This window comes from Camelus dromedarius, chromosome 2 (assembly GCF_036321535.1).
Source record: "Camelus dromedarius isolate mCamDro1 chromosome 2, mCamDro1.pat, whole genome shotgun sequence".
NCBI lineage: Eukaryota > Metazoa > Chordata > Mammalia > Artiodactyla > Camelidae > Camelus > Camelus dromedarius.
In genome coordinates, this window is record NC_087437.1 from 12,761,681 (window position 1) to 12,789,240 (window position 27,560).

The 27,560-nt window shown below is 39.2% G+C and overlaps 1 protein-coding gene across 3 annotated transcripts in view; it reads right to left on the reverse strand.

The window, feature by feature from the left end:
• The window catches only part of NGLY1 (N-glycanase 1), a 47,938-nt gene that overhangs the window by 2,448 nt on the left and 17,930 nt on the right, over positions 1-27,560 (reverse strand). For 2 of the 3 annotated variants that reach the window (XM_031434994.2, XM_031434951.2), the window contains exons 4-10: positions 25,249-25,414; positions 16,487-16,709; positions 14,259-14,380; positions 13,119-13,264; positions 11,394-11,504; positions 10,030-10,194; positions 5,639-5,824 (exon numbers count right to left, since the gene is read on the reverse strand). In XM_031434994.2, the coding sequence (XP_031290854.2) occupies positions 5,639-5,824; positions 10,030-10,194; positions 11,394-11,504; positions 13,119-13,264; positions 14,259-14,380; positions 16,487-16,709; positions 25,249-25,414 (1,119 nt within the window). The remainder of the gene's footprint in view (positions 1-5,638; positions 5,825-10,029; positions 10,195-11,393; positions 11,505-13,118; positions 13,265-14,258; positions 14,381-16,486; positions 16,710-25,248; positions 25,415-27,560) is intronic. The other variant, XM_064491162.1, reaches the window with a different exon arrangement.

The window sequence follows — 27,560 nt, forward strand, 5'->3', positions numbered from 1 at the left end:
ACATACACCCGTTCAGAAACACCTAATCTACTTCTCAGGGGGAAATAACTGGAAGTACATGAAACACATTCACCATGGAAACAATCTACTCATACTATTCTAGTGTTCAGTCACCAAAGAAAAAGTCAATTACTGCTCGCATTCTATTGATATTCTATTCAGCAACCTACAGCTAGTTTTCTTCCAGGTTAAATACGTCAGCTAATTTGAGTTTTTAGAATCAGTAAGCTGGAGATAATAAACCATTAAACAATCACTCTCCAAGGAAAATGACTTAAAAGTCCTTAGACTAGATGTGTATACAGGTCTACTGTTGTTCTGCACAGCAAACCTCGATGTGTGCTACTGCTGAGTGCTTGCTCACGTCCAATCTCACTCCGGCACCTCTGACGCGTGTCCCCACCGCATGCTCCCCTTACAGCTATGTTTAAGGAGAGCCTGGGCTCAGGGCTGCACCCTGCTCCCCAGGAGCTGTCAGGTTCACCCATGCGAAACTACTGGGCACCTGGGACTATCTATAACTTAATTACTCCTCCGAAGGAGTGTTTAGTAAAGGGAGTCATCTGGAACAGATGAGCCAAACATAGAGGTTACTGGGAGAAAGGTGGTTGGAAGAAACTAAAAGACTGGGGGAGGTAATCTTAAGAATTAAACATACTTAAATTTATGCCTCAATATCTACCTCTACGCTTGTGTGTTTTCAGAGCTCAGTAGCTTCAAATGGCCCCTCTCAAAGTGTAGGCATATAATATATGATAGGCTGAAGTCAGGTTAACTTCCCATTTCTAGCTTACCCCAAGAATTGCTTCAATTGTATCAGGTGAGTCTGGTCCAGAATTGTTTTTAACTGTCAGAGGTTTATGATAGCTGTTGAACATGTCTGAGAATTGCTTTTTCTAAGACTTAACATTTTTCAGCCCTAAAGGCATCAGGTTTTTACAACTCTTAAGAAGTTAAAGGATAAGATGGAATTCATCACTGAATTCTTAAATGCTTAAATAAATCTTCAAACATATTAGGAGCAAATAAAGGTTCTCTTAGACTAAAGAAACAGCATATGGAGATAAATCAGACCCTATTAATACTGGAAATTCATGTCATCTTTTTGATACAATATATTCTGTCTGTAGCATCTTAACCAACTTATTTAACTCAGCATTTTTAGAGATGGTAGAATGTTACCAAAAACAACTATATACTCAGTTTGGTAATTTGAAATGTACCAAAACAACAGGATTTACATAAACCTCCAATTGTGGTCCTGTCTAGGTGTAAAAGCAATGGAACCAGTAATTATAATTTGTTTAGGAGAAAAAAAACCTTTATAAACTTCTCAAATAGTCAACTGTTTGGTTTAAAGGGGGAAAAAGCATTTTGGTAACTGGTTGTCCCTAACTCCTTGATTTACCTTAGACCGATGTTTGCCTGTTGGCTTGTTAAATTCACAGGTGTCAGTTACTGTGTGCAGCTCTACATGCTCGGTTCCGAATTGGTGGGACCGCTAAGGGATGAGTGTCATTACCCTACGTTAGCAGTGGTAGTCAATCGCAAGGCATGGTTTCTCTCCTACAGACAGAGATCTATACAGCAGTACCAGCCCCCAGCTCAGGGATCCACCCTGCCCCTTGGTGGCCTCTGTCAGGACATAAAGGCACATCTCAGCCTGTGGCTGGGAAGAAGACCAGCGCGCCTCTGGTTTCAGATCTAAGTTATCCTGCTCCACAATGTACACAGGTGATACAGGGCTGTGGCTGTGACCACTATTTTCAAGGTTGAGAACAATCCGCAGGTCAGCTTCTTTCTGTATTTCACATTCTCGGGAAGATGTTCACATAAAGATTTTCTGATTACTACCTGCCAGGCTGGTCAGTCCGCTGCTTTGATTTCCTGGAGGTTCAGTTTGTACTGCACTGTTTGAAGTTGTTCGTCAGTATGCGCTTAAAATTCTCATTCCGCTGAGGCTGCTAAGATGAACTCTAATGAAGTCCACCACACAGCAGACACCAAGCAGTCAGTCCCTCCTACAGACACCCAGCAGGGTAGCTGGATTTCAGGAAATTTTAATCCAATGCTGGCGAACTGTGTTGCTCATGAATCTTATTTTCGGTTATTCCAATTTTCTTCACTGAGGTCCAATGTGAACACGATCAGTTCCCACTGCACTTAATCTTATTAACATGCCTGCAGGCCCCGGAGCCACCTCTGGATCGCCAGCGTGATCACGTCCTTCCCTTGCCCGAACTCCTGCATGTCTCCTAGTGTGTAACTGCAAGGCCTGACACCTGCTCACCTCTCTAGTCAGCTTCCCAGTATTCTCCCCATATTCCCTCCGACTTCCTCTTCTCCAAATGTGCCAGATGTTTCTCACGTCGGTACTTCTGCACACACTATTTCTCACACCCCAGAACACCCACCCCTTCCACATCCTGTCCCCACACTGAGAAACTCTCTCCTCTAAAAGTGCACTCAGATATTACGTCTTCTGCAAGGCCTGGCTCGAGGCAGTGGCTCATACTCTGTCTCTCACACACCCATATTCTCCCAGCGCCCACCCCACTGATCTGAACAGCTGGTCCACGTGTCTTCCTCCTACACAAGTCTGTGCTCACCTTGGGCTTGCCTCTTAACTCACCAAGACGTCCTAAGTGCGGAGCACAGCGTCCGACAACGCGCTCATTTGCTGAATGACTGAGTGACTCAGTTGTGTATGTAATGCCATACACCTAAAGGTGCTAAAATGACTCCAGTGACAAAGAGAATGATGGAACTGCTCAAAAATGCTGAGCATCTAAGAACACCCAAGGGACACAGTCTGCAAGAAGAGAGTATCCATGGTGCGCGACGTAGCCCCCGGCGGGTGCAGAATGTATGCCATAAACGCTCAACCGCTTTCTCATATCCGCCAAGCTTTACTAAACGTTCACCGTACCAGGCACTACGCTAGATCTATGAATACCGAGAGTACAAGAGTGCGCAGGAGAAGCCCGGGAAGTGTTTACAGTCTAGAAGGAGACAGTATAAACAAGCTATTCTCACATGTATTCATAGAATAAACGTCATATGGAGAGTACATGACACAATGAGTCGATTAGGGGAAAAAGGACCTGGGTGGCTGGACCGGAGGGAATGAGGCTTATGCTAAGTTCTAGGAACAACTCTAACCAAAAGGAAAGAAAAGAGGTTCTGTGGAGAGGGGGGCAGGGCAGGACAGCTGCAACGTGGCGAGCAGGGGGAGCCTGGTGCAAGGCGAGGGCGAGGCGGCAGCAAGGGCGGACCCCGAGAGCCTGGAGCGGCTCCTCACTGAGAGCACTCAGGAGCAGATGGGGTCTTGAGAATGTTCTTCTGGCCACAGCACGGAGAACATCTCTGAAGGGACCAGGGCGATGCAGGGAGACTGGATAGGAAGCTATTAACATCACTTTACCAAGATGTTATCACCTTCCTCCTAAAAAGTAGTCTGGTCTTCTTAGCTTTTTATGTTCAAGTCCAGACATCACTGAACAGCACATTTGCTAAGTAGCAAAATGCAGTGAGTGTCTGTGCTGCTGGGAGGCTGCCTCTTTGAGGGGGTACGAACCCGTTCTAAACACCTAAGGGCAGGCTTCATGCGATCTGTCACGACTCCTGCCTGCAGATCACTAAGGAAAGGTGTGGTGGAAATACGCTTCTACTCTTTAGTGGAGTTAGAGACTCCCTAACTGGGGACAAGCTAGAACAGAACCAAAAATACTGATTTAGGTGAAAAATTCAAGATTTAATGGCAATATACTACTTCTGAGTTATCCACTAGTCTCTGCAAGGGTAGTTATGATTCTAGTATTTTTCTTCATTTAGTACAAAATATTTTAACTGGAAATATTCATTCAGCTTTAAAAAAAAAGTATGTAGGCATAAACTTACTTAAGTAGGTGTTGCTTTGTATTTAATGGCCTTCACATCTCGTCTACATTATGTAAATTCCCACACGGTACACCCTCTCTGGCCTCGATGATCTATGATGATCTATTTAAAGATCTCAACGCACGCCTCGGACTCCACGCTGCGTGCCTGCTGCTCCCTGCCTCACGAACACCCTCTCTGCTTTCAGCGCCCGCTCCAGTGTCGCCCGCTCCTTGGAGCCTTGCCCAGCTCCCACAGCCAGGTCTAATTACTCCCTCCTGCTGTTTCCATGGCAATGTGCGATCTCCTCATTGCTGCTCCCTGCATCGCGGTTCAGACGGCTCTTCGTGCTTCGGCTTCTCCTGTTAGACTGCGAGGGCAGAAACTGTATCTTCATCTTCTCATCCACGCAGCTGAGAACAGCGCCTGGTGCAACACGCACCCAGTACACATTTGCAGATGAACAAACTCATCAACAGGACACAGAAGAACATGCCACAGATGAGGCCTGTTTCTAGGCACATCGCTGGTTTCTCCATCAGCACTGGGGCTGGAAGGAAGGCGCGCTTTTTCTCCAGTTCAGCAAGCATAGACTAGTCCTTGGATAAATACCATGTCTATCCTGTCCTGCTTTCTTTTCAGAGCAATTTTTAAGGTAACGATAGTCTTCAGAAGTAGTTCATTCTCTCTCAGCAACCACATAGTCAATTACAGACACACACATCTTGAAATTTTAAAATTTATCTTGTTTTACACTTTATGCCCTTCTTTAACTAAAGAAGAAAGTACCTACATCTACAATCTCAATAATCCTATAAATTATTCTTGGCTTACTACAAAAAAGATGGTCAAAATAAGTTTAGAACAAAACACTATGATTAAAAAAAACCACAGGGACCTCACCTTTGTAAGCCTTTTATACTGATCAATGGCTGGTACAGTGATAACCATGCTGTAGATTCTCATATGCACCAGCAGCTGTTAATCTGTGACTCACTTTTTAAATCTATTCAGTGTCTTACAACTGAACAACTTCCCTTCTCACCCTTCACTCAGCAAGTTAAAGCTCCTTATAAGTTCATTCACTCCAATGAAATCTATCAGTAATATGGTTGGCTCTCCTGCGGTCATGCGAAAAGCTCTGAGCTTACTTTTGGTGCGTCTAAGGGGTAGGGCAGTTTAAAAGCAAAGCCTCTTTACTTGTTACAGATGACATGTGACAGTAACATTCAAGTTGTTATAATGAACTACTACACTCCTAGCATCCATTTCTGCTTTATTTTTTAAAACACAGAGAAGAAATGACCAGTATTGCTGCTCGATCATCCACATTCTTATGAAATGAAAGCATGTCAGATGCTCAGCTCTCGGGGACCGTGGACGAGATCTGCTGCAGTCCCTAACAGCCGGCCTTTAGCAGGCAACCAATACATATCTGTGAAGGAACTGGATAAAAATACACTCTACATACTCACGTGAAAATCAGTCACATGAGTTGGTCATACACTTGATTATTTTTCCCCATGAAAGAATTAAATTCTTCTTTGATGAAAATGGATACTTCCTTGATATAAACACACAAATTTCTAATAGACTTCTGATTAAACGTTGGGAGCAGAGTTTTCTTCTCCAGGTTTAAGGATTACTAAAAATAATTCTAATACCAGTTTTCACATTATGCACGGCTGGAAAATGAAGCCAATCTATATTTGTCTGAAAAAATGACTAAGGTTTGAAACAGTTCCATGCATTAAGTTACCATGTTCCAGTCTGTTTCAACTTTTCTGAATATGGACTCCATTTTCCACACACCATTCTCCCATCCAGAAATGGTTTGGTTATTAGTTGAAACTCGGACGTAACAGTTTTTTACAACATTATAGCAAAGGTGGAGCTGTTTAGAAATCTTCTCATTTTCAGAGGGGATGAACACGATTTCTTTACTCTTAAAAAGAAAGCAGAATTAGTTTTTTAATGTAATGGAAAACAGATACATAGAGGCACCACTATGTATAATAGTTAAGAGATTCCTTCAACTTCAAAATGAAAAATCGGTGCCACTGGAAACTCTGGAAAATATTTTATAGGTTAAATATGATCAGTATGATGCTGACACAGCATCAAACACCACTCGGCAGAAAACAAGAGATGTAAACTGTAGCTCTGGCTTACACTTTTGTGACTTAGTGTCAGCGTGAATTCATTCCTACACCACCACCATCTTTTAACTGGACTACTGCCGTTGTCTCCAAAAGCTCACTCTCCACTTTCAAGGCTTAACCTCTCCACAGAGCAATGAAAGTGACTTAAAAAATGTAAACTGGGATACATCACTTTCTTGCTTAACTCGCTCTGCTGACTTCCCACTGTACCAAAGCTCCAAACCTCTACCAAGGCTCACAGGGCCCTGAAAGGCTCGTCCCCTGCCTCCTTCTCCAGCCAGACCTCTCCTGTCTCTGTGCTCCCACCATGCTACTTTTCCCTCAGTGCCTTACAAGGGTCAGCTCCTTCCTGCCTCAGGGCCTTGGCACAAGCTGTTCCCTCTGTCTGGAATGCCATTCTTTCTACTTTTCATATACTTGATTCTTTCTCATCCTTCAGGCCTCAGCCTAAGGCCACTTCATCAGTGTCCTTTCCTGACAGTTGAAGGTAGGAGAGTGCCTGGAAGGGACAGCTGGACACAATCTTCAGCACGTCTGAAACTGCTACAAAAGCTCATGTTTTACCTTAAAATTCCAGGCAAATTTTGTATTCTACTACAAAATAAATCAACATTTATTTTAATGTAAATAGTCCCCTGAAATCACTGAGTGGCTCTAGAGTTTGAGAAAGACGATGTATCTATCCTGTGTCTTCACGTGCCCGACACAACGTTCCCGCCCCTCTGGACATGAGCACAGCAGCACTGCGGGTCAGGCCGTTCCACCTGGTGGGGGGGCCCTGTGCATTGCAGGCTGCTTGGCAGCGCTGACCCACTAGATGCCAGTGGTACCGCCCCTCTCAGTAGTGACTCCCACAATGTCCCCAGACGTTGCCAAATGTCTCCTGGAGGGCAAAATCATCCACCGTTGAGAACTACTGCTCTAGTCTGTGTCAACGTCTTGCTTTTTACTAATCAGTTTAGTAATCAATCAAGGTAATAGATGATGCTTTTTTTTTGTTAAACATTGGGTAGTAGGTATTAAACAATATAGAAATCTCAAATGTACAAGGATCACTAAGTAGACTATAAAACATCTTAGAGCTGGAAAGAGAAGAGTATTTACAAATGTATAAACAAAACGACAATCCCTAGTAGAGCCCGTGATTATTACTGCCGAACAGATAAGGTCAGAAAAAAGCAGTCTATCATTTTTAGAGAGTGACTTTATCACTATGAATTAGTAAACTGCACTTTAAAACAAGCATAGAACAATACTTCCCAGTTCATTTTTTTCTCTTCTTTAGCAAAGATATTTCAGAGCATTGACAATAAACTAAATGGAATTAAAATTTTAAGGTAGCATTATCTACTATTTTTACCAAAATTAACTGATTACTAAAGAGAAAAGAAAAATAAGTGTTACTGAACGTATCATTTATAAACTTAGTCTTTCATGAATTCTTTAAACACTAACATTAGGATAAAACTTTTTTTTTATGAAAATGATATCACCAGTATTTCCTTTTTTTCCGATTGATTTCAAGGTATAGTTCCCTAAATTTTTAGGACTGATATTTTTCAATATACTTTTAAAACGAACATCTAATTCTAAAGACAAGAATCATTTTTTAAATCCATGGTCCTCATATGGTCTCCAGTAATTGAGAAATTTTAGAAATTTTCAAAAGCGAAAACAATCTGGGCAGCACATGACCCAGTTCATATTTTTAAAGTTTAATCAATTTATATGCTACGCAAGAGGAAGCACACCCATCCATAAAAAGAAAAAGAAACGAAGACCTAAATACCCATGTTTTAAATTGAACACAGCTGTGAATTACAGTAGCTCTTTTAAATTGGCTTCATTTAGATTTATACTTGTAACTTGCACTGCATCAGCAGTGATCTGAAATATTTTTGAATTTAGACCTTATAATTCTATGGTTCAACCAATACTTCGAACTGCCAGCTAAAGATGATGGGATAAATTAAAAAGCAAATATAGTTTATTAGGGATAACTCACCCCTTAGGGACATATTTCTTTATTAGAGAAATTAGTTGTCACAAATTAAGAAAAACAAAACTTTGGAACCCTTTGATATTGCTACTGTGATGGATTATTTTCTTCTCAAGCACTTTTCATTATATATCTTTAGACATTTATATTAAATGCTTTTTAGTGAGTCAACTTTAAGCTTCCTAAGGGCAAAGGACAGTCTACTGCACGTCTTTAACGCCCATCACAGAGCACAGTGCTTTTCAGCTAGCCTCTAACTCTAGAAATTACACTTTCATTGTGCATTATTTAATTTCAGGGGATTAATCAAATGATAATATCTTAAAATAAGTTTGACTATGTAATAATACTCACATCAACAATTTCTAGCCAAAACCAGATGTATGCAAGTATATAATAAAAAATAAACATTTTGTTCAGCTGCATTACACAGATTCTATTATTTATCCCACTGCATTTCATCAAGTTTTCACAGAATTGAACAGGACTTCACAACACAGGATATCCAAAAGTTTAAAGAATAAACATTCAACATCATTAGTCAGCACCAAAATGCAAATTAAAAACCACCATATAATAATACTATATACCACTAGATATGCTAACAAGAAAAAGATCATAGGCAAAGATGTAGAAAAATCTCATTTGCTGCTGCTAAGAGTGTAAACTGGCACAGCCACTTTCGAAAACTGTTTGGCAGCATCTGAACGTCCTCATACTCCACGACCCAGCTGTTCTGCACCTAGGTATGCACCCACCTGAAACGCATGCACACATTCACTGAAAACACGTCTGTGAATGTTTACAGCAGCACAATTTTTTTAAATTGAAGTACAGTTGATTTACAATGTTGTGTTAATTTCAGGTGTGCAGCAAAGTGATTCAGTTATATATATTTTTTTCAGATTATTTTCCACTCTAGGTTATTATAAGATACTGAATATATCTCTATGCTATATGGTAAATATATATCCTTGTTGCTTTATTATTTTATATACAGTAGTGTGTATCTGTTAATCCCCTACTCCTAATCCATCTCCCTCCCCTGTGGTAATCGTAAGTTTGTTTTCTATGTCTGTGAGTCTGTTTCTGTTTTGTAAATAGGTTCATTGGTACTATTTTTTAGATTCCACATATAAGTGAGATCATATAATATTTGTCTTTCCCTGTCTCATTATTTCACTTGTTCTGACAGTCTATAGGTCCATCCATGTTGCTACCAATGGCAACATTTCATTTTTTTATGGTTGAGTAATATTCCACTGTGTGAGCGTTGATGGACATTTAGGCTGCTTCCACGTCTTGGTTATTACAAATAGCATAGCAGCATAGCTTTAAACTAAAATCGAAAAATAATCCAAATACCCAATAGTGATGCGGATAAATTATAGTATATTCACACAGTGGAATATTATACAGCAATGAGAATAACATGCTATAAATATGCAGCAATAAGTATGAATCTCACTAATGTTAGGAGAAAAAGACCACCCACAACAGAGTACATCCTATATGATTCCATTTACATAAAGCACAGTAACAAGCAAAACTAGTCCAAGATGTTAGAGATCAGGACAACGGTCACTCTTAGGGGTGAAAGGTAGTGACTGGAAAAGAAATCATGGTTGTTTCTGACATCTGGTTGTCTATTTCTTATTCTGGTTAGGGGGTAACCACAATCTGTGAAAATTTGTTAAGCTGTACACTTACACTTTGTGCATTTTTATGTACTACGGTAACAGTTACACGGCACTAGAAATTTACATAAGGTAATCAATGAAAAAACTCTTTTAACTGCTTTGTTAAACTCTTATATGTAATTATACTATGCCAATCAATAATTGGTTCTCTTCAAATGTTTACATTTTTAAACAATTACTCTGAAAAGTTCATGGAAAGGTCATGGCCAATGCATTTTTCTGTAAGTAAAGGGCACTGGATAGGAAGTGGGAAAGTGAGGAGATCATCACGCTGTAATGAGTTAAATACCTCTGGACCCGTTTCACCTCGGGCTGCTCTCCACGCCAATGACCCAGATATCCTTCCACCAAGTTCCCCAGGCTTAGGGCTTTTGGGAGATATAAATTCAACAAGCTCCACAATTATCCTCTGGAGAAGTTCTTTTCTTCTGTTTTCTGACAAAGATATTTGCCTCTGTAATTCATGTTTGAAAAAAAGAGTCATTAAAATTAGGGGAATGTAGAGGTCCATCTCTAAGTATGAATATAATTAAGGCATTGCATTTTAACAGGATCTTGAAAGAAGTAACCACTTTTATTTTCATACACATAATTATTTGGAAAATAGGGCACACACTGTGGAAACTTAAAACAATTTTACCAATTTTATGTGAAGAAATCATTTAACACCCATACTTCCCATGCCTGTGTCAGACCAACTGTCCTGCTAGCAACAGCGAGGGAGGCAGGACACACACACACGACACGCACATACCAACCCCCGTCTGAACACAGCAGAAAGCTACCGAGGTAGCCAGAACTGAGGAGGCTAAGATCCCAAGGGAAGAAATAAACACGTGACCTGAACAGCGCCTCTTCTCCCCAGGCATCCACCAATTATTAAGTGGCACAAAAAGCCAGGCACAGAACAGGCTAAAGCACAAAGCAGAATTTGCAGCAGTATTTTCAGTGCTGGGGAGTAAATAATTGGAGTTCAGGGCCTTCCAAGGCTCTAGTAAATACTCCAGGCTTTCAGCTTAGGCTCTCGGAAGGGCCACACACTAGAAGGAAAGTGAAATTCCAGGTAGAATGAAATCCACCTTGAGTCTCAGGCCCTGCAAGCTGATCCTCCCTACTCTAACTGCCTGCCGGAAGCAAAATTCATTGTTTCTTAAATCATGAAAAATAACATGCATCTATATAGTGAAACCTTCAGTGCTGCCGAAGTGGTATAAAATCAAAGCTGAAACTTCCCTTTTGGACTCCCATTCCTATTCCCAGAAATAGTCATTGTTAACAATTTCCTGTGCCTTGTTTCAGAAATTTCCATACATGGACAAGTGCTGAGTGTGAGTGTGTACAATTATATTCGAGACACAATTACTCTGAAAAACAAGGCAACATACTTTTTTTATGTCAAGTATCACATATACTGAAATTCTGTTTCACTAATCTTTGAGATGTGACAATTTAATGCAAAAAAACCCCACCCCCATGATATTTAAAATGAGTCCTCAAAATTTTCAACGAACAGGAAGATATTTAACATATTTAAATGTTTTTGTTTGCAAAATAATGCTACTATTTTAAGAACTTCAATAGGTTAAAAATTGGCTACTCCTGATTAAAGAATTTCAAATGTCCTCTCAAAAATAACAAATGCCCATCACATACCTGCTTATTAAGTCCATTAATAGTTTCTCGAAGTAACTCTTCCTTAATTTCTGTTCTTCTGGAGATTACCTCTTCATGTTTACAAGAATATCGCCAAGTGACATCAACCACCTTGAATTACAAGATACAAATACTTAACAAGATTGCAATCATCAACCTTAATTTGCTAAATACCTAGAATGTAAGTAATTCTTAAATAGAATTTTAAAAATAGTATCCTTTGTTTAAAACCTGTGGGGAAAAAATTGAAAACAATGTACTTTTTATTCATTTTCTAATGGGTACACTTCCAAGAAAGACTATGATTATGGGATAAAATTTTCAGAACATGTAGCTGTTTAAAATGTATCTACAAAGCTGATTTCACAAAATTCAACAAATAAAAACTCCATTTTCACTGTACTGAATATGTAAATTATGAATGTAAATGAATATATTATGAACTGATTTTTGACAAAGGTGCAAGGACAATTCAGTGGAGAAAGGATAATTTTTTTTAACAAACGGCGCTGGAACAATTTGTTATCCATATGCAAAATGATGACTTTCAGTTCAAACATTAACCCAAAATGGATCACAGACACAAATGTAACGCTGAAAGTATAAAACTTCTAAAAGAAAATACAGGAGAAAATCACTGTGGTTTGGGCTGGGAAGCCTAGTTCTTTTGATATAATATCAGGAAGCAAGATCTACAAAAGAACAAACAAATATACAGGACTTCATTAATTTCCTCTCTTCAAAAATCATTGAGAGAATAAAAAGACAAGCCACAGGCAGGGAGAAAGTTTTTGCAAAGCATGTATCTGAAAAAGGACTTGTATTCAGGATACATGAAGACTTCTTAAAACTCAACAATAAAAAAATGAACAACCTAATTTTTAAAAAAATGGGCAAAAGAGGGCAAATGGATGGCAAGTAAGTTCATAAAAAGATGCTCAGTATTGTCCACAGGGAAACGCAAATGAAACTACAACGTGATCCCACCACACATCTATCAAAAGGACTCAAATGAAGAAGTCAGACGACAATGTCAGCAAGGATATGAAGAAACTGGGAATTCACACATACTGCTGGTGAGAATGTAAAATGTCACCATCACTTTGGAAAACAGTTTAGCAGTTTCTTAAAAAGTTAAACATACACCTACCATATGATTCAGTCCTTCCACTTCCAAGCATTTACCAAAGAGAAAAGAAAGCATATGTCCATTTAAAGATTTGTGCTGAATGTTTATAGCTGCTTTACTTGAAATAGTAAAAACTGGAAAGCACCCAAATGTCCATCAACAGCAAGTGGATAAACAAACTATGGTACATTCACACAATGGAATACTACTCAGCAATGAAATACTGATACATGGCACACATGGTATGAATCTCAAAATAACCCCTCCCCCATCAAAAAGATTATATATGATTCTGTTTGTATAAAACTCTAGAAAAGAAGATGAATCTAGTCTTAGAAAGTCAATCAGGGGTTGCCTGGAGAGGGACGAGGAGGAGGGATAAGGAAGAATCCAAGGAAACGTCCAGGGATAGTGAACGTGTTCACTACCTCGCCTGCAAAGGTGATTTCACGGGCGTATACAAATGACAACATTTATCAAACTGTACACTTTAAATACATGCTGCTTACTTTATGTCAATTATACCTTCAAAAGCTGTCAAAAAAGGAAAAAAAAAATCTTATTCTTAGAAAACATTTTTTTCTCTTACTTCCTACCTCATCTTTCGAAAATGCTATGACATAGGACAGCTTCTTGCCCCACCCTATTTCATAGAGGAGCGGTTTGTCACAGACATCTTCACACGCATCACAGTGCAGCCACCGCTGCTGAGCGGGAGAATAGACTTCTGTCCAGACGTGGTCTACTCAAGTGAGAGACAAGACAGCAACAAAAAAGGAAATAGAAGTCAAGTCTGTGAAGCCAGAATGACTTCCAACAACCATATACAAATGCCCAAGATGAGAACCACATAATACTTTCCAATATTCTAAATTTTAATCATTAAGGCTGAACATTTTGTGGCACACAAAACTCTAGAACACTTGTTTTCATTTCTCTATCTCTTTGAAATCCTTGAAAATGTTTTGGAAAATCTCCTTTAATACCATTTTAGGCTTAATTAAAAACAATGTGGGTTTTATAACTCTAAAAAAGGCAAATATAAAGAACAGCATCAAAAACATAGGACTAATGCACACAGTTTGCTAATGTAAAGGCGTTCATTCCACTTTGAAACTGCAGTCTCTCTAGACCTCTAAGATGCAGACCAGCGAGCAGTCCAACAGAGGATCTCTGGTTACTGATGGTCTACATCTGACTGTAAGGGAAGGATAACTATTAAGTGAAGGTTTCATTTCATTCTAAGAAAACAAGAGAAATGCGAGTAAAAAAATCTAAGGAGAAGGAAACCCATTTTAACATGTAAATGACACAAGTCATAACTAAATAAATAAGAGTAACACGAATTTCATATGGTTTTCATTATATTTTTACTGTATACTGAATTAAGATTACTAAATCTTTTACACTACTCTCTACAAAAGTGAAGATTTCTACAGTACATTATTTCACGTTACTATCCATATAGAAACTGCATTACTAACAATGTCATGATAAACTGTTAATACAAGAATGTTTTAGAGCGAAGGGCCAGGCAAAATGCTAGAGGTACTACAAACATCCTGTGATTTCCATAAAAAAACCTGTGAGGCCACTATTACTGTCATTTTACAGAAGGCAAATGGAAACTCAGACTGACGAGACCAGACGGTGACAGACAGAGACGACACGGCCGGACCGCAAGCCCAGTCCCTACGTGTGAAGGCCTCCCGTCTCAGCTCGCAGCACATTCGCACCTGTGTAGTCCCACACGTAGCGCGCCTCGAACCCCAAGGCTCGGCAGCACAGCATGAAACAGTTGGCCCACTCGCCGCATCGTCCACATCTTGTTTCCAGAAGTTTCTCAGGATTATTATACCTGGTTTAAAACAACAACAAAAGCTCTGATTCATTATCAAAATCAAAACTTTGAAGAATTCCTATTACCTTTGTGCTAAACAATAGTACTTCTTAACTTCATATTCTTAAATAGTAACTAAAGAGCCTAGCATACACGAGGTACTGCGCTAGACTCTGGGGTGGAAATGATTACACAGTGGTACAGCCTTCAAGGAGTTTACAGTCCTGAGAGAGAAGGAAAGAACACAAGTAACTTAAATACACGGCAGGAAGAGACCCAAACCATACAGCAGGTGAGAATCAGTGTCACGGGCGCGGGGCTGGGGGGGTGTTGGATTTGAGCTGGACCTCGAAGGGAGGCGGGATCTGGACAGGCAGAGGGTCTCCAGGAACTAATCTGCTGTGAGCATCAGTATCACTCTAGTAAGTGGTATAATTAGCTCACTGTATTTAAAAGGCTAACAACTTTAACAAACCACTCAATAAAGATTTTAAAGCTTCGCTGAACTCAATTTTACTTAAAATACTATTTTTCCTTCTAATGATCATTTTGATTGAAATTTTATTCTCCTGAACTAAAGGTGCTTGCTAAGTTGGAAGCTGTTTTTTGAAATGTGTTTGCAACATTCTTTTAACAAGTTACTCCAATTATAGAATTATCAGCTGAAGAACATTAAAGTTTTGCATATTGTGTTGAGAAGGATTTGGGGCTGGTATGCAGGAAAAGTGCCCGGCTAAGCAGAGGTGTCGGCCACGAGCTTGGTCAGGAAGGAAACTGTTTCATGAGAGAACTGGCTCTGCAATGACAAGGTGGTCTTACATTAAGCAGATGCTCTTGCCTGAGCTGAGTTAAATGAATTTGTAATTTAAGTAATGTAGCTACTGGAAAAAGTTGTACATTCACATGAAGAAGTAACAGCAGACTTAGAGCATCCTATGCCTCCATCTCCTGTACACCACCTGTGCCAAGGTGAAAGGTCAGCTAATAGTGTTCATCCTCCCAGCCCTCTACAGAGAACAGCTTACAGAGACAAGCAAATGAAACTCTAAATAAATCAACATCTTTGCTGGCCTGTGCCCTTTCACGCTGCATTGTCAGTCCACACCCAACTGCCCAGCGTTTATGAAGAGGAATTTAATTACATATATTTTTTGTCTTCAAATTTTTGCAAAGTGCCTGTGAAAATGTATGCTGAGCGATGAAGTAACTTGCAATGATTTCAGATAATAACTGGATATTGGATTCTGTTTATCTTAGATTCTGTATATCACAGGACTGATTCCTGGTTAAGACAGAACTGAGTCCCTGAGCCCCCAAAATTGGATATTTCAAAAATGATCTCTTCTTGCCTGGTGATACAACCAAACTTTAGAAGCATTGCCAGTTAAGAATATCTGGTAAGAGACCTGTAAATTAATGGATGGAAAAAGGTAATAGAAAAGATCCAATTTCCTTAGTTTAAAATTTAGATGAGGGTAAGTTAGGTTGGTGGGGGACACATCTAATTAAAACAAATTTTGTCCTTAGAAAGAAAATACAGTGGAATTCCATGATGCTACATTTTCACCTTCTGTATCTCCATCCTTCCACATTTCCATCTGATGACTTTAGGGACAGTATTGTATTTACTATCACAATGATCAGTATTACCATTTTAGCATTATATTATGCGCTGTCAGTATTGCTATCAAAGTTATCAAAAAGTTAAAATTTATGTATTAAGGGAAGAGAAATATAAGATTTACAGCACTAAACTGCTAGGACTACATTCAATTTATATTTAAGAGTCAACAAACATTTCCTATAAAAAGCCACAGAGTAAATATTTAGACTTTGCAGGCCTCATGGTCTCTGTCTCCAGTGATCAAGTCTGCCATTATAATGTGAAAACAGGAACAGACTGTAAGTTAATGAAGCAGCATGGATGTGTTTCAGTAAAACTTTATTTACAAAAATAGGATGTGGGCTGGACTCAGCCTGTCAGCCATAGCTTGCTAACCCCTGTCCTGGAGGAATACATTTCTAATAATTAAAATGAAGATTAAAAAGTTGATTTAATAAAGATTCTCTCCTAACCATTCCAATAAGAGATTATTCTGACTTCACTGTCCAGGGGACACTCACCTTGGGAATCGGTTGCTGAGCTGACACACGTCACAGAAATGATCTTCTACTCTGTTCGCACCCCACTTCCGCTCATCATCATTGGGGAACAGTGATTCACCTCTGGACTTAGTCTGGCCACCACATTTACTGCACACAATGTCATTCACCCAGTGAAAAAATTCTTCCTTAAACCAGTGTAAAAGCTCCAGCAAAAGAAAATCCTCATCATTTATGTTGGTACCTGAGATGTTAAGACAGAACCAAGTTAAGATCTAAAGCTGAAAAAACGAAAAACATCATACATACTTTCTTCTCAAATATGAAGCTGAAATACATGAATACAAACGATGACCTAAAGGGTCTTTAGAGATAAGATGCAGACAGAATTGCCAGGTGCCGCGAAGCAGGCTGAAGTGCAGGGACACAATCCACGGCACAGTCAGCGCAGTCGGGCTTGATCACCGCATCCTCCACCTGACACCACTCGCTCACAAGCGAGCCGGACACCAGCGCCTCTCAGGGAACTACCATCAGCTGGGAACTGATCCACAAGCACGCGGGAGGTAACAAAATAAGTCTGATTTTGAAAAACATTTTTAAACGACTATATTAAATTTGTTATTAGATATATACATAAGTAAATATGAAGCCACAAAATTACAGGCAGAAATCACAGAATTCTGGACACTTTAGAAATCATCCTATTAGCTTTTTTTTAATTAGTGGTTCAACTGTACAATATAATTCATCTATGAATACTCACCACAAAACACATAAAAGCACAACCATGTGTACACTATATGTAACAACCCTAGCAAGTAAGCATGACATATAATATTATATCCAGTTTATCAAATAAAAAATTTCTCTCTGCCGTATGCTAGACCATGGTATCTCTGGGAAGAAAGAAAGGAGAGGGGAATCTGGGAGGCATATAGAGGGGGCTCTCATTCCTATCTTTAATATCTTATTATTAATAAGTAATAAAACACATATATGAAGGAAATATATGGCATAATGTTACAATCTAATAAAGTCTGATGCTGGTCACAGGTGTTTGATATACTCTATTTTTATATTTATGTTTGAAATATTTCAAAATAAAAAACTACAGTGAATATTAAAAAGCCAAAAGTATATTATGTTCCTGAATGGGAACTACTGAATATTCTCAAGTTGTTAACTCTCCATAAATTTACTTGTACTTTAATGCAATCTCAATTTAATAAATATTAATAAATAATAAATGAAATGAATTAAATAATAAAAAATAATTTTTCATAAAATTTGACAAGCTAACTGAAAAATTCATGTGAAAGAGAAAATGCACAAAATAGTCAACACAACTTCGAATAAGAATGAGATAAATTTGTTCACTACACATCAAAATATATTACAAAGTTCCAATAATTGAAATATTGTGACATTGGTAAAGAATAGATAAATAGATCAATGAAACAAAGAGTCTTGAAAGACAGATTTCTAAAAGATACACAGTATTTAATAAAGTTAGCCTTTCAAAGTAGTTCAATAAATGGAACTGGGACAAGCAGCTATCCAAATATCAGATCTCTACTCCATTCATTCTAATACATATGTGTGTGTGTATATATATACACACATATACATACACACAAATATATAAATACTATATACAGAGAGAGACTATTATAAAAGTAATAGTAGAAATTTATGTTTATGACTTTGGGATAGAAAATGAAACACAATTATAAAATCAATAATGGGAAAAAACTCATTTTCTTACATTAAAACTTATAACTTTTGTATTTCAAAAGATACACTAAATGAAATTAAACAAAGAACACTAGGAGAAAAAATATATAATGTGTCTAATAAAGAAAAGTATCCAGAATATATAAAGAACTTCTATAGATCAGTAAGAATGTTAACAAAGCCATTAGAAAAATTAATTTAAGTACAAAAAAGTTCAATAATTTCTTTAAGTGGAAGCAAATACTCTCAGACACTTCTGGTACACACTGGAAGGTTGTCTGTTCGGCAGGGATCCACTGCAGTATAAAAGTACCACACAGCCTTGACACTTTTGTATCTGTCCCAGGGAAACAACTGTTCATGTACGCAGGCAAGCTTTACAAGAATCTTCACCGCAGCAGCTTTCAGAAGAGAGAAGAGTCGTAAACAACCTGGACGTCCGTCAGTGGAGATCTGCATAAACAGCGAATGCACACCGTACAGCACAGGGACAGGGGATGACTTCCAAGACACAATCAGTGAAAAGCACCAAGGAGCTGAATATACAGGAGATGATAAATTCTCTGTAAACCCATGCAACTTATTTATTTTTATAGATAACTATTTATGGGTGTAAATACAGAGGAAAAGATATGAAAAGGAACACATCATGTGATAACAGCTGTCACTAAGCAAGAGGGGGAGCAGAACTGATTGGCAGGAAGAGTTTCGCTTCCCTGCATAACAAGAAACTTACCAACAAAGAGATATTCATAAATGTTAGACTGAAAATGAACTTTTAGAAATACAGCACTACCGCCTTCTCCACTCAGTCCCTACAGCAGAGTGATCTTAAAAACGCAAGGTGGTTATGTCATTTGAAACCCTCCAGTGGGTTTCTGTCTCACTCAGAATACAACCCAAAGTCTCTCCTCTTGTTCTCTCAGCTGGCCCCTGGGGTAGGCTGAAAAATGGCCCCCCGAAAGATATCCACATTCCAACCCTTATAGTCTCTGAATGTACCACCTACGGCAAAAACAAAACAAAACAAAAAGTCTTTGCAGATCCAAGGAAGTTAAGGATTCTGAGATGGGTTTGAGACGGGAGGGATTATCTGGGATTACTTGGGCGGGCCCTAAATGCAGTCACATGTATCCTTTGAGGAGGGAAGCAGTGGGAGATCTCAAACAGAGGTAGATGACAAGGTGGAGGAGGAGACTTGAAGATGCTGGTCTTGAAGAGTGCAGAGAGCAGCAACCTGCTAAAGACTGCAGGTGGCCACCAGAAGCTGGCAGGGCCAAGGAAAAAGTTCTCCCTCAGGGCCTCCAGGGAGCGTGTCCTGCCGACACCTTGATTTTGGCCCAGTGATACCGACTATGGACTTCTGGCTTCCAGAACCATGAGAGAATAAATTTCTGTTGTTCTAAGGAACCAAGTTTGTGATAATTTGTTACAGCAGCCAAAGGAAACTAATACATCCCTTTTGCCCCTCTGACCTCTTTTTGTCGTGTTCCTTCCGCCACAGCCTTAACGCCCTCCTTGCCATCTTTAAACATGGCCAGCTCACTCCCACTCAGGGAGCCTTTGCAGTTGCCAGTGCCTCCACCAGAAGGAAATCACTGCTCTCAAGAGAAGCCTTTCCTGACAAGCCTCAGCAAACTGCACCCTTCCTAATCGCTCTCTGTTCTGTTGCCAACTTGTCGTCCCAGCCTTCTCACTACCTGCCATATGTGAGTAGCTCTTTTTGCCTGTCCCATCTGCAAGGACTTTGTTTTGTTTGCTGCTGAATCTCCAAGAACTGGAGTTGTGCTTGATACACAGCAGATGCTCAGTAAATACGAGAATGAAGGATAGAAGAACTGAACAAACAACCTCATACTATTAGTCAGACTCACTGCTGTTCACCAAGTAGTCATAATCAAGATGGGAAAGGAGGGGAAGGGAGACAGCACACTTTGGCTTCCATGCACTTGTACCCCGGGGATACGGCAGCCACTGCCCAGCTGAAGGAGGCCTGTCACGCAGAGAGGGAGGCCCACCCGACGGTCAGTGTACCTGGGCTACACAAGGTGCTTAATTACGGCTCAGAGAAATTACAGTGGGGTCCTGGCTGTACAGGATAAGAGCTCAGAAAGCTTAGAGATATGGGGGTGAAAGGAAAATCTGACTTAGATGCTAAATTCTGTGAAGATAATATTTAAAGCGTGTAGAGCATATTTGTAAATTATCATCAAGACTTCAAATTAATAAATTTAGCATCTTCAAAAATAACATACAAATATAAATAGATTTCTGGTAACTTTTCAATGACAAAAATAAAATTAAGAAGTTTAAGCCTTAGTTCATCCTATGAAAACCACAGACATTGGCACAAATAGAGGGAGTAAGAAGAAAACCGGTAAAAACATCAGAAGAGGGAGGCCCATCCTTAGACACATCTTTAAGACTCAATATTCTGCCTCCCAGGTCTCCATAAAAATCTAGTAAGCCAAAATGTATTTTGTTATCATTTTTCCAAAATGACAGGGTTCTTTCTCTTCCAAAAGGATGTTTCATCTGTGTTTGGAACAATTAAACACGACAAACCTTCAGTCTTCCAGGCCAGAACCATCAAATCATGCTTCTCTGAGCCTGAACTACTTCTGGAGGTGCCGCCAGGGGGCAGGGCTCTATGGTCCCCATTTCTGCTTCAAATCAGAATACTTTTCCTCACTCAGAAACCCAGAAAAAAAAATTTTGTCTGGGGAGGAAAAAGGATGCCACTGCATGAAGAAAGAAACCCACCAGCCTGGACAGAAGAGGCCCTGTCATCATCATCATCTCAGTGCCTGAGAATCACTGGGGCAGAGACAGCTTGTTGCCACACAGTATCTGCTTGTCACTTCTTTATTTAACAGAATTCCAATTTATTTGGGATGGCAGTGTGCCAGCTACAAGACTACAGGTTCCAGCCTCCCTTGCAGCTAAGTGTGGCCCAAGAACTAGGCTTCATGTGAGATGGCAAAGCAGGCTGATTCAGGGGAACAGGCTCATCTTAGAGGTGAACTTTTTTGTTTTCTCCCTTTCTTCTTTCTGATGCTTGGTCTGCAGATGTAATAGCTGGAGCTCTAGCAGCCATCCTGGACTGTGAGGTTACCCAGAGGATGGACCATGTATGCTAGAGTCAAAAGACACAAACCTAGGCCTCTGATAATGTCTTAGAGCTTACCACTAGCACCAGACTGCCTACCTCAATAATTTCTTACATGAGAAAATAAATTCTAACCCATTGGGGTCAAGTCATTATTACTCACAGCCCAACGTAACTCTTAACTGATACACTCAATATGCCTACCACACCGCTTATTTCACCACAGGGTTAAATTTCCTTCACTTACTCCTCTTACTCTTTCAGCATCTTACTGTTTTCAACAACAGCACCATCCAATAGGACTTCCAGTAATAATGGAAGTAACTCACATCTGCACCATCCACTAGGGTTGCCAATAATCACTTGTGGTTACTGAGTTCTTGAAAGGTACTGAATGCAACTGAAAAACTCAATTTTTAGTGTTATTTAATTTAAATTATTTCAAATGTAAATATCCACATGTGGCTAGTGCGATCTTGCTTTCTAGAACCTCTACAATACTTCCCCTCCCCCCCTCGTCTTTTCGATCTTGGCACTCTCACTTCCTTGCATGGCTTTACCTATCACCCTAAAGTATATTTCAAGGCCTGACCTCTTGTGAAGCTCCAGGCCCCCATGTTCACTTTGGAGTCCAAACGATGTCCAGCAGGTGTCTTAATGCAGACACTTCATTTCCCCTCAATGCCTGTTCCTATTGACTCCTCTCATCTGCTCGTTGCCTAAATTTAAAACTAGGCAGTATTCTTTGACATATTCCTTATACGTACTTAACCCCATGTCCTATCAACTGTATAACCATCATCTGCAAATTCCATATACTCTGTCACCCCAACTCTCACATCCATCTCCTCCCTTGTAGTCACAATACCTGGTTCACCTTATCTTTCTTATGTAAATTCTATTACTATTGTGTTTGAACTCTTCTCTCCCTGTACTCTCTTGATTCTGTTCATCTCACAAGTTATTGCTCTGCATTAATCTTCCTTGAGCGCACCTCTGATATCACGCACTTGCCAAAAGCTTCAATGGTTAACCCTGCTGAATTAAGTAATCAAGAACATTTGTCCTAGTAAATGAGCAGATTATATAACATTTCTGCTCTATAGTCAATCCCACTAACACGATAACATCAGCCTTATGACCAAGATATGTTCATCCTTCAGATTTCTTGGTTCTTATTTTCTACTTCAAAATCTCATCACAAGTATCCTTTGTTTCATTTTACCTCTAATTCTTTTTTAAAATATTGAAAATATAAAAAGAAATTCAGTATGCATTGCTCTGCCTGAAATTCAATGTCAACCAAAATACTGTCTCAGCCTACCTGATCCCTCGCTCCCTACCCCACACGCAGCCGGTTTGTATTACTCACTGTTACCCATAAAAGGCCTGCACTTTTCTAACTCCATGTACACTGTCCACCACATCTGGAAGAAAATCCCTGATCCCTGACTTAACATGTCCTTTAGCGTCCCAGGTTATAAATTCAACTTATCCTTCATGAACTTTAAAAAAAAGCCCAATCTTTCACTAATTTTCATAACACCATACAAACAACCTGATGTGTTCCTTCTCCCCTGCTTACAGTGAAACTCCATTATACTGCTCTTATTTTTGATGTGAAAGGATGTACAGTTGACCCTTGAACAGCTCAAGGGCTAGGGGTGCTGATCCCCCGTACAGTGGAAAATCCGTGTATAACTTTACAGTTGGCCCTCTATGGTTCCACATTAGTGGATTCAACCAACCTTGGACCACATAGCACTATAGTATGTATTTAGTGACAACATCCACATACAAGCAGACCTGAAGAACACCAGAATTCAAAGCCCCTGACACAGCAAACATTAACACAGTTTAATTAATTGTGTCCAATTCCTAGTTAAACGGACATTTAAACCTTACATAAAAGGCCTGTTCATCTCAGTTCCTATTACCCAATACATCATATCCAACTTGTAACAAAAAATTACAAGGCATGCTAAAAGGCAGGAAAAAACTTGAAGGCAAGAAAAAAGTTTGAAGAGATACAGCAAGCATCAGAACCACTCATATATGGCACAAATTTTGGAATTAGGGAATTTAAAATAACTATGATTAATATGTTAGGGGCTATAATGAGAAAGGCAGACAACGTATAAGAATAGACAGGAAATATAAGCAGAGGGATGGAAACTCTAAAAAATATCTAAAGGGAACATTATAAATCAAAAACCCTGCGACAGAAATGAAGAGCGCCTCTCATGGGCTCCTCAGTAGACCAGACACACAGTCAGTGAGCATGAAGACAGGTCAACAGAAACTTCCCAAACTGAAAATCAAAGAGAAAACAAACACCTAGAGCATTCAAACGACCATGGGAGAACTTAAAAAATGGACCAAAACATCTAAGAACTGTGGGAAACTGAGGCAGAGATAAACACAGGATACCCCTGTTTTAGAATACCAGAAGGAAAAGAAAGAGAAAACGGAGGAGGAAAAACATCTGAAGTAATAATAACAGAGAATTTTCCAATATTAATGAGACACAAACCACAGACCTGGGACGCTCAGAAAACATCAACCTGGATAACTATGGAAAAGCTACACCAGGCACATCATATCCTGCAGAAAACGAAACACAAAGGGAAAATCCTGAAGGAAGCTGGGCATGGGGGGCAGAGGTGGGGGAAGCCTAAAGAAGAACAAAGACAGAGATTCAGTGGACTTCCCGTCATAAACAATGTAGGCAACAGAGTGAAGTCAAATATTCAAAGTGTCACTGAAAGGAAAGACCCACCAACCCAGAATTCTTCATCCCAGGGATATTATCCTCCAACAGCGAAGGAGAAGAAAACACTTTCTCAGAAAAAGATAAACAGAGGAACTTCACCTCTAGTAGTCCTGCCCTGAAAGAAACAGTAAAAGAAGTTCTTTAGGAAGAAGAAAACCCATGAACTTGGACCTGCAGACAGGAAGAGCATCAGAGAAGAAACGAATAAGACCTGTTATTTTTGTTATTCTTACTTAGTCTTAAAGTAATGACTTAAACAGTAACAGCAGCAGCGCCCTGGGTGACCCCAGCACGTGGGTAAGTGAAACGAATGAGGGATGGAGGGAAGTGGGACAGTTCTGTTACAAGGTATCTACTCTACACGTGGAGCAGGATAATGTTTTTGAAGGTGAACACAGATTAGTTTAAAATGTGTACTGCAAACTACGGCAACTATAAAAAAAAAAATACAGAACCCCCTAGAAAATACTGTATTAAGAAATGACTTAATGGATAAAAACCAATGATATAAAAACTCAAAGTAGAAATGCTGAAGTTGGAAAAACTGAACAACTAAAAGCCCAAGCCCACTAATGATGACAGTAATTATTGGCTGATGAATGTGGCAGGCATTGCTCTGAGCCACTTACATGGACTATTTCATTTATTTCTTAAAATTATCACTCCTATTTTCAAATAAAGAAACTGAGGCATAGAGATTAAATGACTTGCTCAGTGACGCACAACGAGTGGCAGAGCTGAATTTACACCCAGGCAGCCGGCTTCAATGTCCACACTCTTAATCAGTCTCTGTCCACAGTTCATGGTCTAATCATATGAATTAATTTTGGATATGGCTTTTCTCAGATTCACATTAAAATTCACTAACAATGTCATCCTATATTCCACAGACTAAAGTTCTACTGTTATCTATTAAAAAAAAATCACACGCCAATGATCAAGCTGCAAATACATATTAGAGTGGAAAAAAAGAAAAAAATTTAACAGATGTGTGCGTGAGGTGTATGCAATAAAAAATTACACTACTGTTGTACTTCTTAAAAATCCAAATAGAACTAGGCAAATATTTACATATTTGTAATTGCGATACAGTGAAAGGCACCATCTCAGGGTTTACTTAGCAATGATGTTATTGAGCAATGAATGGTTACGTAAAGCCACTACCTTGATCCAATTTTCTAGCTCTAGATAACTTTTCTTGTGATCTCCTTTTTAGTTCTTGGACTGGAATACAAGCCAGTGCTTTCTCCTGGAGAGCAGGGTTCTCATAGACCAGTACATGCTGAATGTTGGACCGAAGAACTTTTAGAATGACTGAATCACCAGTAACCTAACAGAAAGAAAATAGTGAAATTAGCTTTATTGCATATGCTATAAAAATAACACAGTGAAAAAACACTGGTTCTATGATTTCATAGATAAAGAAGAATGTATGGATTCACTGAAATATAATAATTATACTCAAAACCTTTGCAAAATTATTATTAGCAGACAGCCATATATATGTCACAGTCTAAAATATATCTATGTTTTCATCTGAATATATTATGTTATTGAGGATATATTTAAACAGGGACATACTGAATTCTTGACCACAAGCCTGGATCAAAATAGCACTCTGAACAATGCATCTGGCAGCCCTTTCCCCTTCAAGTCCCTGTAAATAACACTTTTTAAAAAACTTTATACAGCATTAGCTACGGAGGACTACTCTTAGGGCATCAGGAATTTTGAGAAATTCCCAAAAGAGGAAAGGCAGATAAAAATGGTCTAAAGGAAGAAACCATGCCAATATGCTCTCTGAAGAGAGAAGGTATAAAAACTAAAAAAAAATTCTCAAAATAATCCCAAGGAGAGAGGAGCCGCAGGATCCACCGAGCAGGAAGGGGCTTTGCAGTAAGCATTGAGACGACTGCTGGGCTCTGCACGGGGAACAGCCGGACATTCTGGTCCCCACCCTCCATCACTCCTTGTCAACAAAAAAGTGTGTCTCTGAGCAGTGAGGGAGGATGCTTAGATTCTCAAAAGGAAAGAGGAGTGTCCCAGCGGAGAACAGGTGCTGCGTGGCACAGCCCGCCTTGCGCCAAGTCCTGCCCTCGCAGTTGCTAGAACCAGATGCACTATTCACAGACGGGCGAGCAGGAACTCGCAAATTCCTGAGTCTGCAACAACCCATGTTGTTGAGAAGATGCACTGAAATCAACAGCAGAAGAACAAACCCTGTAGCAATGGCAGCAAGTACAGAAGAAGACTGAAAAAAGGCTATCTTTAGAAATTCAAGAGTATACTGTATTCAGAGAAAGAAAACTACGGGTCTTGGAAATAAAAAATTTAAACGCTGAAATAAAGAAGAAAGCACAGATGGTCTCAAAGAGCAGAACAAACAAAGCTAAGTGATCAATCAATTAGAAGACTGAGCCAAGACATTTTCTGAGACTGCAGTGCAAAAGAACAAATAGCCACTGAACATAAACCCATAACTGCCCAAGTCCAGCTAACAGGAAGTCTAGAAAGTAGAAAAAAAAAAATGGAAGGGAAAAACTTCCCACATAATGGAAAATTTCTGAGAGTTGTAGAAAGAGGCAGTATGAATGGAGAAAAAACAAATCCCCAAAACTAAACTAGGTATATAATAGTGACATTTCACAACAGAAAGGATAAAAACAAAATCCTAAAAGCTTTCAATGGTATCAGACATCTCATGGGAAACAACGAAGCAAAATCTCTGAAATACTGAGGGAAAATGAGAACGTATGATTCATACCCAGGCAAAGTAATTACGAAGAATGGTAATATAAACACATTTTCTCATATGTAACAGTGCAGAAAATATACGACTCCCAAATCCTATCTAAATAAATTATTAGAGAAGTTTCTGTCCCCACAAAATATAATATAGCCAATATAAATACATAGGACATCAAGGAGTAGATGCCAGGAAAAAAGAAGCAGGGGTGAGTTAAGTAAAAACTAAACAAATTAGTAAAACTTAAATTCTGATTTTTATAAATAAACAATAATAATTGAAAAGCAAAATCACCTAAGAAAGGTGGCAGGGAAGGGAGTAGAAGGGTAAACCCATTCTGAGGTTCCTGTCTTCTTGTAAGATGTTGGTAGAAAAATATAGAGTTAATATTTGCATTAAGAATTTAAAGCCAATAATTAGAAGACTAAAAAGAGGATACTTAACTTCCTAACCTTTAGAGGGAAAACAGTGGAAGAAAACTTGATCAATCTAAACAAAACAAAAATAGAAAAAGAAAAAGAAAACAAAGGACACAGAAAATAAAATAGAATGTCAGAAATAAGTTCAAACATGTTAGTAACTACAGTAAGCAGGAATGGATTAAAAATAAAAACCATTACCAAATACTTTTACGTCAAGCACTGTATTAAGCACTGAGGATGGGTGCACAGAATAGATATAATCACTTTATAGCCTAAGGAGGGGGGCAGGCGTTAAATGAATAATAGCA